This window comes from Procambarus clarkii, chromosome 29, assembly GCF_040958095.1.
Source record: "Procambarus clarkii isolate CNS0578487 chromosome 29, FALCON_Pclarkii_2.0, whole genome shotgun sequence".
NCBI lineage: Eukaryota > Metazoa > Arthropoda > Malacostraca > Decapoda > Cambaridae > Procambarus > Procambarus clarkii.
Window position 1 is genome coordinate 10868603 of NC_091178.1, and position 13131 is coordinate 10881733.

The following is a 13131-nucleotide window of genomic DNA, read 5'->3' on the forward strand; positions in this document are numbered from 1 at the left end:
GCTTTTCTCTGTCTTCCTTGGAGAGGTCTTGTCTTATTGACCAAGATTTGCCAACCTCATCACTCTGCAGATTCCTGGCATTTCTTAGCACTTCCATCATGTTTTTCACTCCATTAAAGGTCACCCTTAAGGGGCGGTTCTTTTCTTTCTCATATTTTCCTATTCTTCTAAAATCACTGACATTTTCCTTTGAGCCTTCTCCTAAACCTACTATTTTCTCTATGATTTTCATCTCTTCTGCCGCTCGGTCCACCCTAGATGAAATTTCCTTCTCTAAACATCCAAAAATGATTATGGACTTAGTTCTATCTGCAGTGTTTTGTACCAGTTTACTGTTGGTAACCAGTTCTTTCCTAATTGCTTGCCTAATTTCTGCTTCTTGTTGGTCATTTCTGGTTTTGACTTCCGAACACACTTCTTTGATAGTCTCTTTCTCTTTTACAACTTGAGCATATGTCGCTTTTATTTCTTCTTTATACTTTTCTAGTTCTTTATTCACCTCCTCTATGTGAGTTGTCAGTGAAGTTTCCAGTTGGAGATCCTTACCTAACTCTATGTTAGCCCTTAGGCTTGCTTGGAGTTGTTCACCATATGAGTCTATCTTTTTGTTTATTTCTTCAAAGTCACCACACTTCACTTTCCATGCCTCATTTTCTTTCACTAGTTCCTTGATTTGCTCCTCCTGATTTGTTACCTTGTCTGTTAATGCAGTAATAATCTTACCTTGTTGCAGCATACTCCCTTTTAGAGTGCAAAGCTCACTCCAAAGAGCTCCATTGTCCTCTTCTAATTTAAGCACTTTTTCTTCATACTTCATTTGCATGTCCTCAATTATCTCTAACCTGCCAAGAACACCTCCTTTCCTTATATCTTGTGTTGAGAATCCTTTGAAACCATCATCTGATGGTGTGTCTACCTTCTCAGTGGGGGTGGTGGCGGCGGCCATCTTTGATTTTGTTCTAGACCAAAACAAACTTTTCCACTCGACTATTTTCACTCAGTTTTACTTGTTTATTGTATTTTATTTGCTTTTACTCTTCCCTGAACCTTTATGTAACCTGGGACACCACTGTAGCCCTCAACCTGTTCCCACTACTTAGGTAATTCGATATTTCCAGGAGCTTGCTGCAGTGTGACTTCTGCCTCCTCCAGCTTCACCTCACCTCCAAGTGTGTGTGTGTGTGTGTGTGTGTGTGTGTGTATGAATATAAATAAATATATAATATATGTTTATTCAGGTAAAAGTACATACATACAAGATGAGTTACAAATAGAATGTTGTATTTCTAGATAGAGCTAATATAGTACATACTGCCCGAAACGCTGCGCGTGCTAGTGGCTTTACAAGACTGTAATTACCATAATTGTATCCTCACATTCCTTATGTACATTCTTGTATATGCATAAATAAATAAATAAATAAATGTCTAAAGCCACTAATACACACAATGATTATCCTCAAGACATGTTTTTATAACTACGAACTTAATTTAGTTTTGGACTTGCTGGGTGCATATCTTGTAAAAAAAATATAGTAGATTTATATGGTGATATTCTTTTAATTATGTAGAATTATATACAGTACTGTATTACCTTTTAATGTTTTGTATTGTAGTTAAAATAAATAATAAATGTTTATTTAGGTAAGGTACATACATACAAGAGATTTTACAAAAATTGATAGATTTATAGATAGAGCTAGTACATACAATGCCTAAAGCCACTATTACGCAAAGCGTTTCGGGCAGGAAAAACATTAAAGACTAAAACTTAATACTAATTGAGTTTAAAGTATAAAATGTGTTGAGAACAAATAAAAATAAAAATAAAAAAGGGGGAAACATGGCTGAAAAAGCAGCACAAATACAATTAGGTCGACAAACAGCGTTGTTTAAAAAAACAGACATGGGTTGACAATATAGGGGTAAGGTAGGTTACAGGGAATTTATTAGGTAGTGCTTCGTTTTTATCTTAAACTGATTGAGAGAGGTACAGTCTTTAACATGATTGGGAAGGTCATTCCACATTCTGGGTCCCTTGATTTGTAGAGCATTTCTAGTTTGATTAAGTCGTACTCTTGGAATATCAAAACTGAATTTGTTTCTGGCGTGGTGCTCATGGGTTCTGTTACAACCTTCAATGAAGCTTTTATTCTTCTTTTTGCTTTTTTGCTATTAGTAGGCTATTAGTAGTTTTGCTATTAGCTAGTCTTTTTGTTTCTTTTGCTATTAGTAGGCTGTACGTAGCAGGCTAGTGACATGTGAAAATCATAGCAATATTGGCAAGTGGTGACCAGTCTAAAGTTCTCCCATATACAAGTAAGGAAGAGATACTAGTGTGTGAGTGATTGTGTGTGAGAGTGACTATGAATGTCATGTTTGACTGGAGCGCACTGTTACTGCCGCGCTGTGATTGGCCAACATCATTCCTGACGTAACTTCATGAGATCTGTAGGAGAGTATAGATTCCTTGACTGTCATTACGCTCCATGTAGAAGCTTTCATAGAGAATCTAGGCTTCTTTTCTCAGGTCAGGCAATTTGCGTGAGCTTGTTTGCTCTGTTTGGCGATGCTTATTTGTTCGTCATGTTCGTCATTTTAGTGTTTATTGTATTTTCGATCTTATGATGGTGACTTCTGTTGTCATTCTTCTAAAGGACTCTTTCCTCGTTATTTCAGTAATTATATGAGGTGTAGCACAAAGGCCCAGTGGAAATGGATTGACTATACAAGAGTATGGTAAGAGGCACGTCTGTTCAAATGGTCGTGTTGTCGAAATTCATACAATTTATTCGTAGGCGCATAACATCTTGATAAATTATATCTCGAATTAAACTGCTTTCTCAGATCTGGGAATATGTTGGCTACCGCGCACTAGTGTAGAGTAATATCGGTGTCATCAGTAGTCGTCGAGTCAAAAGTGTTTTAGCACAGTGGACAGTGGGAATGTTTTCAGGGAAGTGCTCGCTGAGCGTCCTGACGGCCGAGCTCAACCTTCATTTCAGTTTCATTCCTGTAGTGGTACGGTGATTGACACAGTTCCCCTTATTGGACAGTACGTCGGGAAGCTGAGCAACCTGATACTGGGGTAATTTATAATGTGATGTGTGTTTCAAAAGTCGTTTGTGAGATCCATATTTGCTGAAATGGTAATCCTTTGTATATGCTGTATAATGAAATGCAGTACTGTACCCTAGATTTCAGAATTCCTTGTTGTAATTGCAGGATAATTTCCACTTTGTTGGTTGTTTTGGTACAGAGGGGTTAAACTTTGTGACACCGTGATTACAGTGGAAGCAATGCTGTTTTGTGTTTGCCATGCATAAAGAAACAGACTTGTTGTAAGGCATCATTCACTGATAACTTTTGATGGGGTCTGATACACAGTTAGATTTAGTTAATTTGATTTATGTTATTCTTAAGTTAAGTTGCATGTTAGGTTTGGCCTAAATTGTATTTGGTTAGGGCTCATTACTTACAGCTAATGTTCAATTAGGTTGTTAGGCTAAACAATTTTTATCAATAAAGTAAAAAAAACTTGAAGGATGGCAGTGCATAGTTTTTTCAATCAGCATATTCACAATAAGAACACAAATATGAATGGAATTATTTAAGACTTATTTATTGGGGGGGGGGGAGGGGGGTAGCTGAATGCAAAAGTTAGGTTACAAAGCTACACTGTCATGTATTCAAATGGCATAATACCTTATCAGGCATTCAAAGTGATCGGTGTTCCATTGAAATGAGGACACAGGTGATGACCAGTTGCACTATTATAGTTTTCTTGCATTCATTTAGGATTCAGCTTATGAGTATTAATTTTAAAAAATGTCGACATTAACCTTATTTCCCTGACATAAATGCCCAATGTCTACCACTAAGTGGCATGCTACACGAATGTGGCTAAGTAAAGCAGTAGTGCTTTAAAGCAGTAAGGTGAATAGTTATGAAGTAAATTTTGTAAGAAAATTTTGTGTTCTGCATTCTTCGTATTACAAGAAATCTTGAAGCAAGATAAAAATCTTTTAGGCAGGAGATTTTATAAAATTTGAGAGCACAATTTTGTTATTGTTAAAATTACATGAAGATTTATCAACTTACTTTATTTAATTTCCAATTTGTAGATGAAATTTTCTCTATTTTCATTTTCATAGTTACCTTGGAAACTTAGAAAGATTTTGACAGGGGTTCATGCCCTAGCTGGTGAGGATTAACTCTTTGCCCCTTTTTCACCCAGCAATAATTGGAGACCTAGTTGTAAAGGAATTAGTGGGTTGTCTTCCAGGAAAAACTAGTATGGTAAGGCTTAACATGAGCTGTGTGAAGGGAAAGCTCTAAGCCTGCTAACAAGTCAGTTGGTAGCTCCTCTACCCACCTTGTAGGACACTGCATATTTGCATACAAACCTAAGAGGCAACATTCCATTTGATACAGGATTAATAGCTGTCACTGCTGCTGGTATAATTATGGTTGCATAATTCTATACCCAAATTCAATACATATTGTAGTGCAATTGTTTCTGAATATTTTATTTTTCTGATAAGGTCCACTTTCCAGGGATGCACAAATCTTCATCACTCTGTTAATAAGTTGTGTATAGCTAGTTAACAATAGCAATAAGTAACTTGGTTAACTTAGGCAAGATTCATTTGGTTATGTTATGACATAGCCTAATGCTAGATTCCTATCAATTTAATTCGCTTGGTTAGGTTACACAAGGGTCAAGTAGGTCAGGTAAGGCAAATTAAAGATAGGTTTGGTAATGCTTGCATGGCTAGGTAGTGTAAAGCTTGCATGGGCATTATGTACGTTAAGTAGGTTTTTAAGGCTTGTATACCTGACTTGAATGCAATGATATGCAAACAAATGCCTTCCACCCCACTCTCCCTGGTGTTGAACAGCAAATACTGTTGAGCAGGCAGCAGCCAACCCGGATATCAACAGTGACCATGCTACCAGCCCCAGTAACCGTGAGTTATTGTCATATCGTCAATAATTTAAACATTTTTTTTTCATGGATTTCATATGAATTAATATTTTCGTAAACTTTTCTCCATATTTCTTATGTCAAGTAAATGTGAAACAGTTTTAGTTTCATTGCAGTAATAGGTTGCTTTTGAATCTAGGAAACTTTGTATGATCTTAACACATCTGGTGAATGTATGTGTGTTCCTCCATGAATAGCAGTCCCCATGGTGCAGTGGTAAAGCACTCGCCTGGCGCTTCGCAAGTGCTTTGGCCTGGGGTTCGTATCCTGGCCGGGGAGGATTGACTGGGCGCAAATCCTTAACTGTAGCCCCTGTTCACCCAGCAGTGTGTGGGTACCTATTTGTTAAACAATTTGGCAGGTCGTATTCCAGGAAAAATTAGGATTAAGGACCTGCCTAAAACGCTATGTGTGCTAGTGGCTTTACAAAAATGTAAGAACCCTTGTATGTATATAATAAAAATATTGAAAAACAATTTGTCAAAACCTTTTCAGTTCCATGAGGCTTAACTTTTGTAATCAAAGTTTTAACATTAAGTTTTTCTAAGGCATTTCAGACAATATTTTATTTGTTTCTTGTGGACAGGAGGATTTTTCTAAAGATTACATCTTTTGGTTTGAGCCTTCATAGTGATTTGTTAAGTGTGCAGATCTTTTTGACACAACAAAATTGTGTGCTGAAATTAATGTACTGTACTGTAGATGTTATGTATGCTAAGAAAGTTTTCTTTGAATACAGTAAAATATACATAACTAGTTGTACAATACAATAAAATAAAGAAAATTGGGTAAGCTTTGAAGTAGACAGTGTAACTAAATATCGCAAAACTGTCTAATTAAAAGTGTACATATTGTGTACAATATTTAGTTTGCAGTTTTGGTTGAACACTCATGCCTTGTATTCATCATGTTTACTCCTCCTTTGCATTTGTATACAGTATATGAAATACAGTAGAGTATATAAAGGAAAGAATATCAGAGAGATCCGATCTACTTAGACATAAGGAAGTATACTTGTCCATTGTCTATTCTCACATCTTGCATGAGATTGGATTGACAGGTCATTAATTTATTTATTATTAGCTGATTGATTACCCCCCCCCCCCAAAGATAAATATTTACACTATACAAACACACTAGTCCCATAATATATTCATAGTACTACAATATATGATATATGGCTGTGATTATTACTATGCCTCATATTATCTAATACTTTGTAAAGATGCTTCGATCCTATGATACTCTGAACACAACTATTCCTTGACTGATGCTATGAATGATACTTTTTGTTGTTTATTTCTATCATTTTATTTCCAGGGTATTTTTGATTGAAAATGTCTATACAGTACATTTATGATAGGAAACATTAGTCTGTACAGTTTATGAAGTAAAAAAAAAATGAATATAGGGATAGAGCTTTAAAACAGATGCAGGGTTCTCTGATAAAATTTAATAAAAAATAAGTGATATGAAGAGCTGCAGTCCAAGTTTCCAGATGAACCATCAATATCAGTGAGGTTGCTCTAGAAGTTAGTTCCAGCAGTAGACATGTTGATAGTAACATAAATACTAAAGGAAGCTTTGTCTTGACATTAAACTATAGCAGTGATCCCACTGTTCAGCCTAACCAGAATTGTAAAGATTTTTTATAAGTTGTTACAAATAAAGCCTCGGTTCCTGTGGTGACTGTAAACATGCATTAGTATTCCTTCTCATGATGTGTCAGAGACACTTCTTGGTGCATTGTTAATGGTGTGTAGTATCACAGGTCTGCCAGGGTTGAACAATCTGGGAAAGGAAAGGGAATATAATATTAATACTGGATTGAAAGTAATTTAATGACATTTCATGCTAGGCAAAGATTAACCTTCGGTGGTGACTCTTCAGAAGCGTGGATATCCTAACAGAAACTCTTGGTTGCATTGACCTTTTTGCTGAATTGTTATCCAATTCTTGTAGAGTGTATACAAAGACATTGAAATCCAGGAAAAATGAGTGTTATCTTTAAAAGTAGGCAGTAAATTTATTGATGTTAACATATGAAGTTACATTGCAGATAATATTTGAACTCAAGAATTCAAAGTATTATAGAATATACATTAATTCAATATCTGATATTAATAAATCTAATCAGCGTACAGTGGTGTTTTGTTATGTACACTACTTTATAATGAAAATGTGGTTAAGGGATTTTTATAGTCGATTCCCGTTGAACAACATGAAAGGGATATACTTATGTTATCTCAAATTTCATGGCATCAATATTGAAAGCTGCAGGTTATAGTAATAATGCCAGCAATGCGAGTGCCATGTATTCAGAAGTGCTAGCTAGGTTTCCTGATGTTAAGTGGCTGAGTGTTTCATGTGCTGCTCATATTCTGATTTTGGTTGGGTTAGCTGCTGCTGTGTGTTGCCCATGCATCAGATGCCATAATGCATTTGTATGTACACTGTAGTAGGCATCCTTCAGTCTCGGGAGACTATGGAGTTGCGCCCTGGTTGTCAATCCTGATGCAGCGTCTGGTGTGACTGATGAGGCCAATCCGAGAATGGTAGTCCATCCCAAACTGAGCACAAACGAAGTCCGATTCTGATCTGTCTTCAATTTCAAGTTTTGTTTTCAATCTGAAAACAGTAAATGTACATTATACTTTTACAACTACTGTATTAGCATTCATTATTATGTGGGACATATTATATACAATATTATAAATATAATCTTTAATAAAATTTTGCTATGGTATGTTATTATTTGAAACAATTAAAACTGGTTCAGTATCTTATTTAAACTTCAGAGTTGTCTATTAACTGCTCTCTGCTGCTCACCACAAGATATTACATTGATACAGTACAGTATTATGATATCCATAGTCTATGCACTAAGATGATGTGTACTTGAATTTTCTCTAGTGCAATTTGTTTGCAAGTTTAAAAGCCAGGCAATAGTATTTGGGCAACATCCTGCAACATAAAGGAAGATAAGAAGCTTGACTGTGTGTGCCACTAGGGATGCAGGAGCTGTAAGTACAGACTGTAAAGGTTTTGATTTTTAACTCGTGGCAGCTCATGTTAGCCTCGCTACTGTCATTCCAAACTTTACTGAAAGCAGCAATTGGAATGCTAGTATTGAATTAAATTTGATATTAAACTAGCTGGATAATTGGTTCTATGTAAATGAGTCAGGATCTGCAGTGTTCCTGTTTTGAGGAAAGATATGATAGATAAGATTAGGATAGCATATTTATCTTTTTTTTTTTTTTTTTTTAAGATAAGAGGAGCCATGCATGAGGCATGCTAGTGATGTTTATCTGGTGGGTTGATATGGTGCATGTTAACCTTGTAATGTAGATAGTTAGTGGCTGAAGGTACGAACAAACAGCATTGAAACAGTAAGAAATGGAAAGTCAGTATGCAAGAAAGGTTTAATGAGTGCATGCAAATAGAAGGGAAAAAGTGTTTAACTGAAGTACAAGTATTGTGAAAGTTCTTGCACAAGTGATAAGCGAAAGAAGAGATGCAGTTCCATTAAGATTTGGTAGGAGGTGTAAGATAAAACACAATGAAAGGTAAAGGTGCCATAAATAAAACTAACGACATTGTTGATATCAGGGATGGAATAAGATGCATTCCATGAACAAAAATAGAGGTTTTCAAGTGAGAATTTGGCAAGTTCCTACAGGCTGTACCAGGTTGTAATGACTAGGCTATGTAGGTTTGTGGGATACATATAATGATGGCCAGACTGATTAATAAGTAGTCACTAGGGAAGCTTTCATAGATAAATCTATGTAGGATAAGTTCTGACAATGTATCTAAAAAATGTGACACAAAACAATTTTTTTATGCTGTTGGTATTGTTTACTTTGAGAATGTACACTGTATTTGAACTATTTTAAGATCTCTTCTATTCCTGTAGCTTGGCTTATGGGCAACTTAATTTTGCGACTGCCTAATCAGCAAGCTTCTGCTTGCACCCTACAAGGAAACGTAGCTATCACAACCTAAATGATCACACATTAAAGACTATAATCAAGTTCCCACTTCAAGGTTTTGACTATGGTACTTAAATTTACTGGTACAGTAACTGTTCAAAAAGCAACTGAGAACGAGTGGGTCAGTGGTGCCCTGAATATGAATGTTTTTTTAATCATTGTGTTTGATCATATGCTTATTGTACAGTAATTTGTAAATTTTTTACAAATAAATGTTTGCAAATAATTGATTAAGCACATGGTAAACATATAAAGATGTATGCATTGAGATTTATTGCTACCTGTCATATACCTGGCGATGAGCCTGGGGATCAACATCGCCGCCGCTTGGTCTCTGACCAGGTCTCCGGGTTAGTGGTCTGGTCAGTTGGGCAGTTCAATTCGGCTGCTTGCAGCCTGATGTCACAGTCTGGTTATCAGGTATTCTTTGAAATTGTTTATTAAGTTCTGTTTTGAACACTGCAAGAAGTCAGCCAGTTATGCCCCATATGTGCATGACGAACGTGTTGAACAGTCTTTGGCCTTTGATGTTGATTGAGTTCTCTTTGTGTGCCTATTGCACCTTTGCTTTTCACTGTGACTATTTTGCATATCCTGCCATGCCTTCTGGTCTCATGTGGTGTAATTTGTGTATGCAGATTTGGAACCAGTCCTTCTAGTATTTTCCAAGTATAAATTATTATGTATAACGTCTGCCTGCACTCTAAGGAATGCAGATTTCAAATTTTTAAACAATCCCAATAGTTTAGATGTCTTATTGAGTGTATTCTAGCAGTAAAAGGTCTTTGCACCCTCTCCAGGTCAGCAATTTCTCCAGCTTTAAATGGAGCTGTTACTGTGCATCAGTATTCCACTAGAGAGCACTAGTGTCTTAAGTATCATCATTGGTTAGATTTTACACAGTGTCATAGAAATCAGATGGTTTTTGAATGTTTCCCATAAAAATTAATGTGAATTGGGCCCCCTTAATTGGGTCATTTATATTAGCTATTTGTATATTTTTCTTTTGTTTGACAGGTTCCTGTTATCCAACCTGGCATTTTTCTTGCAAGTGGGAAAGCTACTTTGTTGTGTTCTTTAAAAGTACAAGTAAAGGCTTCAGACATGATTACTCTTAAATCTTTTACATTACTTTTTCTTTCAATAGTGTGATATGACTGTTTTATGTGGCTTATGTTTTGATATTTAAATTTTTCCCAAAATGCAGTAACTAGAACTTGTCCTTATTAAACATCCTATCATTTTCTGAGGCCCTTTGAAAGAATTAATTATCAGAGTGGAGGTTTGCCATGTCCTCTATATTGTCTACTTGTATGAAAATCCTAGTGTCATCTGCAAAGGGTGATATAGTGCTATAGTTTGCATTGTTGTTTGTCTCATATGAAAATGGGAAAAAGTACCAGAGCAAGTATAGTACCTTGGTGGACTGAGCATTTTCACTGTGGATGATTCGAATTTTACTTTGTTGACTATTACACTCTGGGTTCTGTTCATCAGGAAGTCAAAGATCCATCTCCCTACATAATTTTGCCTAGAGCAGCAAGTTAGAGCTGCAGAACAAGGAGGATAAGATCAAGGGTTTCAAATGGGTTAGGTACATAAACAAGGGGATGTAAACAGGGTTCTGAAACAGTTGGAACAGGTAGAGATATAGTGAAATAGGGTTGTGAGTGATTAAATTGTGGTTGCCCTGCTCTGATTCCTTGGATTGACATATCTGTGGCCTGGACTTTGACCAGGTTTCCTGGTTGGTGGTTTGGTCAACCAGGCAGTTAGACACAGCTTCTTGCAGCCAGACTCATGAATCACAGCCCTGTTGATCAGGTATGATTTAGGAGGCGTTTATCAAATTTCATTTGAATACTGAGAGGTTGGGTGTTTATGCTGCCATTTACAGTAGTATTATTGAAATAAACATTTGGACAGATTTTGAGAATAGATTTGATAGATACATTGGTGAGTAGCCCATTTTCTTGATGACATGCTTAGAATTTGAAGTGATTTTGTTTGAACATTATGGCTCAACCTAAGTAATCCATCTAACCTCTCGAGGCTGATGCTCATTTGATTGACAATTTAAAAATTGAGATGCATTGGGTGAGGAAAAAGGTTGGTGAGGTGGGATGGATTTTAACAGGCGCCACTAATATGGACCAATGGCTTGCTGCGGTGCTCTCTAATTCTTGTTCTTATTCAATGTTGATTTTTGCTAATATTTTAATTTTAGCTATTGTTTATACAAGGTATGTTGTTTGTCTGGAAACATTTGAATGTAAAACAATCTTCTATTACATTGTGAAAAATTATAATTACATAATTGGTTTCCTCTGTAATTTAAACAATCAGTGTTGCAGTATGTAATTACTTATCAATGAATTTGCTAATTTTGTTTGCTGGTCTATGATTGGGTTATATACAATATCCACTAAGTTACAACACCAAATGTCACCTAAATTCCCAACGGAGTCACTACAAACACGCGAGATCTGGATGGTGACACTTTCATCGAGCCCTGAGTACTAGGGAGTGGAAGTGTTGCCTATGCATTATCAGAACTAAAAGGTATTTGTTATAGAATTTTGTTTATTTGTATATTTTAATACATATACTGTACTGTAATTTATCCTGTATTCCTACAGAGGATGATGGTAGGCTGATAAAATAATGTCTGTAGCCGCCAATGCCAACCACCTTCACCAGCTGAGTGTCACAGGTAAGTGGTAGGCCTGCTACCTTTTGGTAATTCAGAGAATTGTAAATAAATCATGCTCATTCGTGAAGTGCTACTATTTTTCTGTACTTTTTGTTCATGACATGCCATGTATGGTGAGTTTTAAGGGACCTGAATCACTGGCATCGGCAAAAAAGTTGAAAAGAACTTGAGATACAGTAAAACATGTCTAAAATTAGTTGGAAAATTTGGCAAAACACTGGTGCAAAAAAAATAAGCCTATATATATAGTTTAGTATGCTCTGTTGGCTATAAATATATTGGTTACGTACTGTAATTTTTTCTCCGTTGTTTGATTCATGATTTTCCTGAAACATCTAGATATAGCCCCACCAATAATCATGTGAAGTTGAAAAGAAATTGAGCAATATTTACTCTATTTACTGGTTGTCTTTTTACTCAATAGTATGATTGTACATCTTTTAAAACTTTCGAGTTTTGTTATTTACGAATTTTCATGAAATTTATATACAGTATGTTCTTCATATAGAGTAGAACCTCGACTTACAAATGCCTCGCTTACGAATTTTTTGAGTTACAACCCCAATTTCGTCGGAAAATTCAACTCGGGCCTTTTGCCTCGACTTGTGACTTTCTTGATACACATATGGGTCGACCGAGCGCGTGGCGCGCTTCAATTTACCAGTGTCTCCTGCCTAATGACAATCAGGCTTGAATTCTTTGTAAAGAATTTTATTGTTTTTCTGCTTTTTTGTTTTGTTTTTGAACATAAAAGTAATTGCAGTATTATATATAATGCCATCGGGTCCCAAGAAAAGTCAGTGGTAAGGTTCAACCTAAGAAAATAGTTGAGTTGAGGCAGTAGAGGATGTCCCTTCCTCATTAAGAAAATGTGTGAAGTATGGTAAGAACTGCAAAGTTTTGTTGAAAAAACTCGCCTAGATAAAGCTGTAGCAGGCCGTTGCATTGACCTTTTGAATAGCAATGTGAGATCTCGCTACAGACAAGTGTTAAAATGTAGGGAAAAACAAGTCTTTAGACAGATACTTAGTAAGACAAGCAAGCAGTGAACCACAACCAGGTCCTAGTGGTATGCAGGCAAAATGTAGGGGAGAGAGTACCCCCAAAGAAGTCATCATTGCCTGATGTTATAATGGAAGGGGACTCCCCTTCCAAACACTAACACCTCTCCTCCTTCCCCCCCTCCTCACCGTCTTCCATACGTCAACAAGAGTCATCAGTAAAGGTAAGTTATGACTTGTACATACTATAGCACTAAATATTTGTGTGACTTAGGTATGAAATGTATTTTGAAGTTAATATTTTTGGGATTGTGGAATAGATTAATTCAATTTACATTACATGTATTTCTTACGGGAAAATTTGTTTAGGGTTACGAATCGTCTCTGGGAATGGAACAGATTAAATTCGTAAGCGGAGGGGCCATTGTAATTCATT

General features: G+C 36.2%; 1 protein-coding gene across 9 annotated transcripts in view; it reads left to right on the top strand.

Annotated features, from left to right (window-relative positions):
* The first annotated feature begins 2600 nt into the window (after nt 1-2600).
* The window catches only part of Su(dx) (Suppressor of deltex), a 39996-nt gene continuing 29465 nt past the window's right edge, over nt 2601-13131 (top strand). For 2 of the 9 annotated variants that reach the window (XM_045753442.2, XM_045753449.2), the window contains exons 1-3: nt 2603-2738; nt 4901-4969; nt 11621-11694. In XM_045753442.2, coding sequence (XP_045609398.1) covers nt 11646-11694 — 49 coding nt within the window. In that variant the 5' untranslated portion in view covers nt 2603-2738; nt 4901-4969; nt 11621-11645. The other 7 variants (XM_069333482.1, XM_069333484.1, XM_045753443.2 and 4 more) reach the window with 7 other exon arrangements.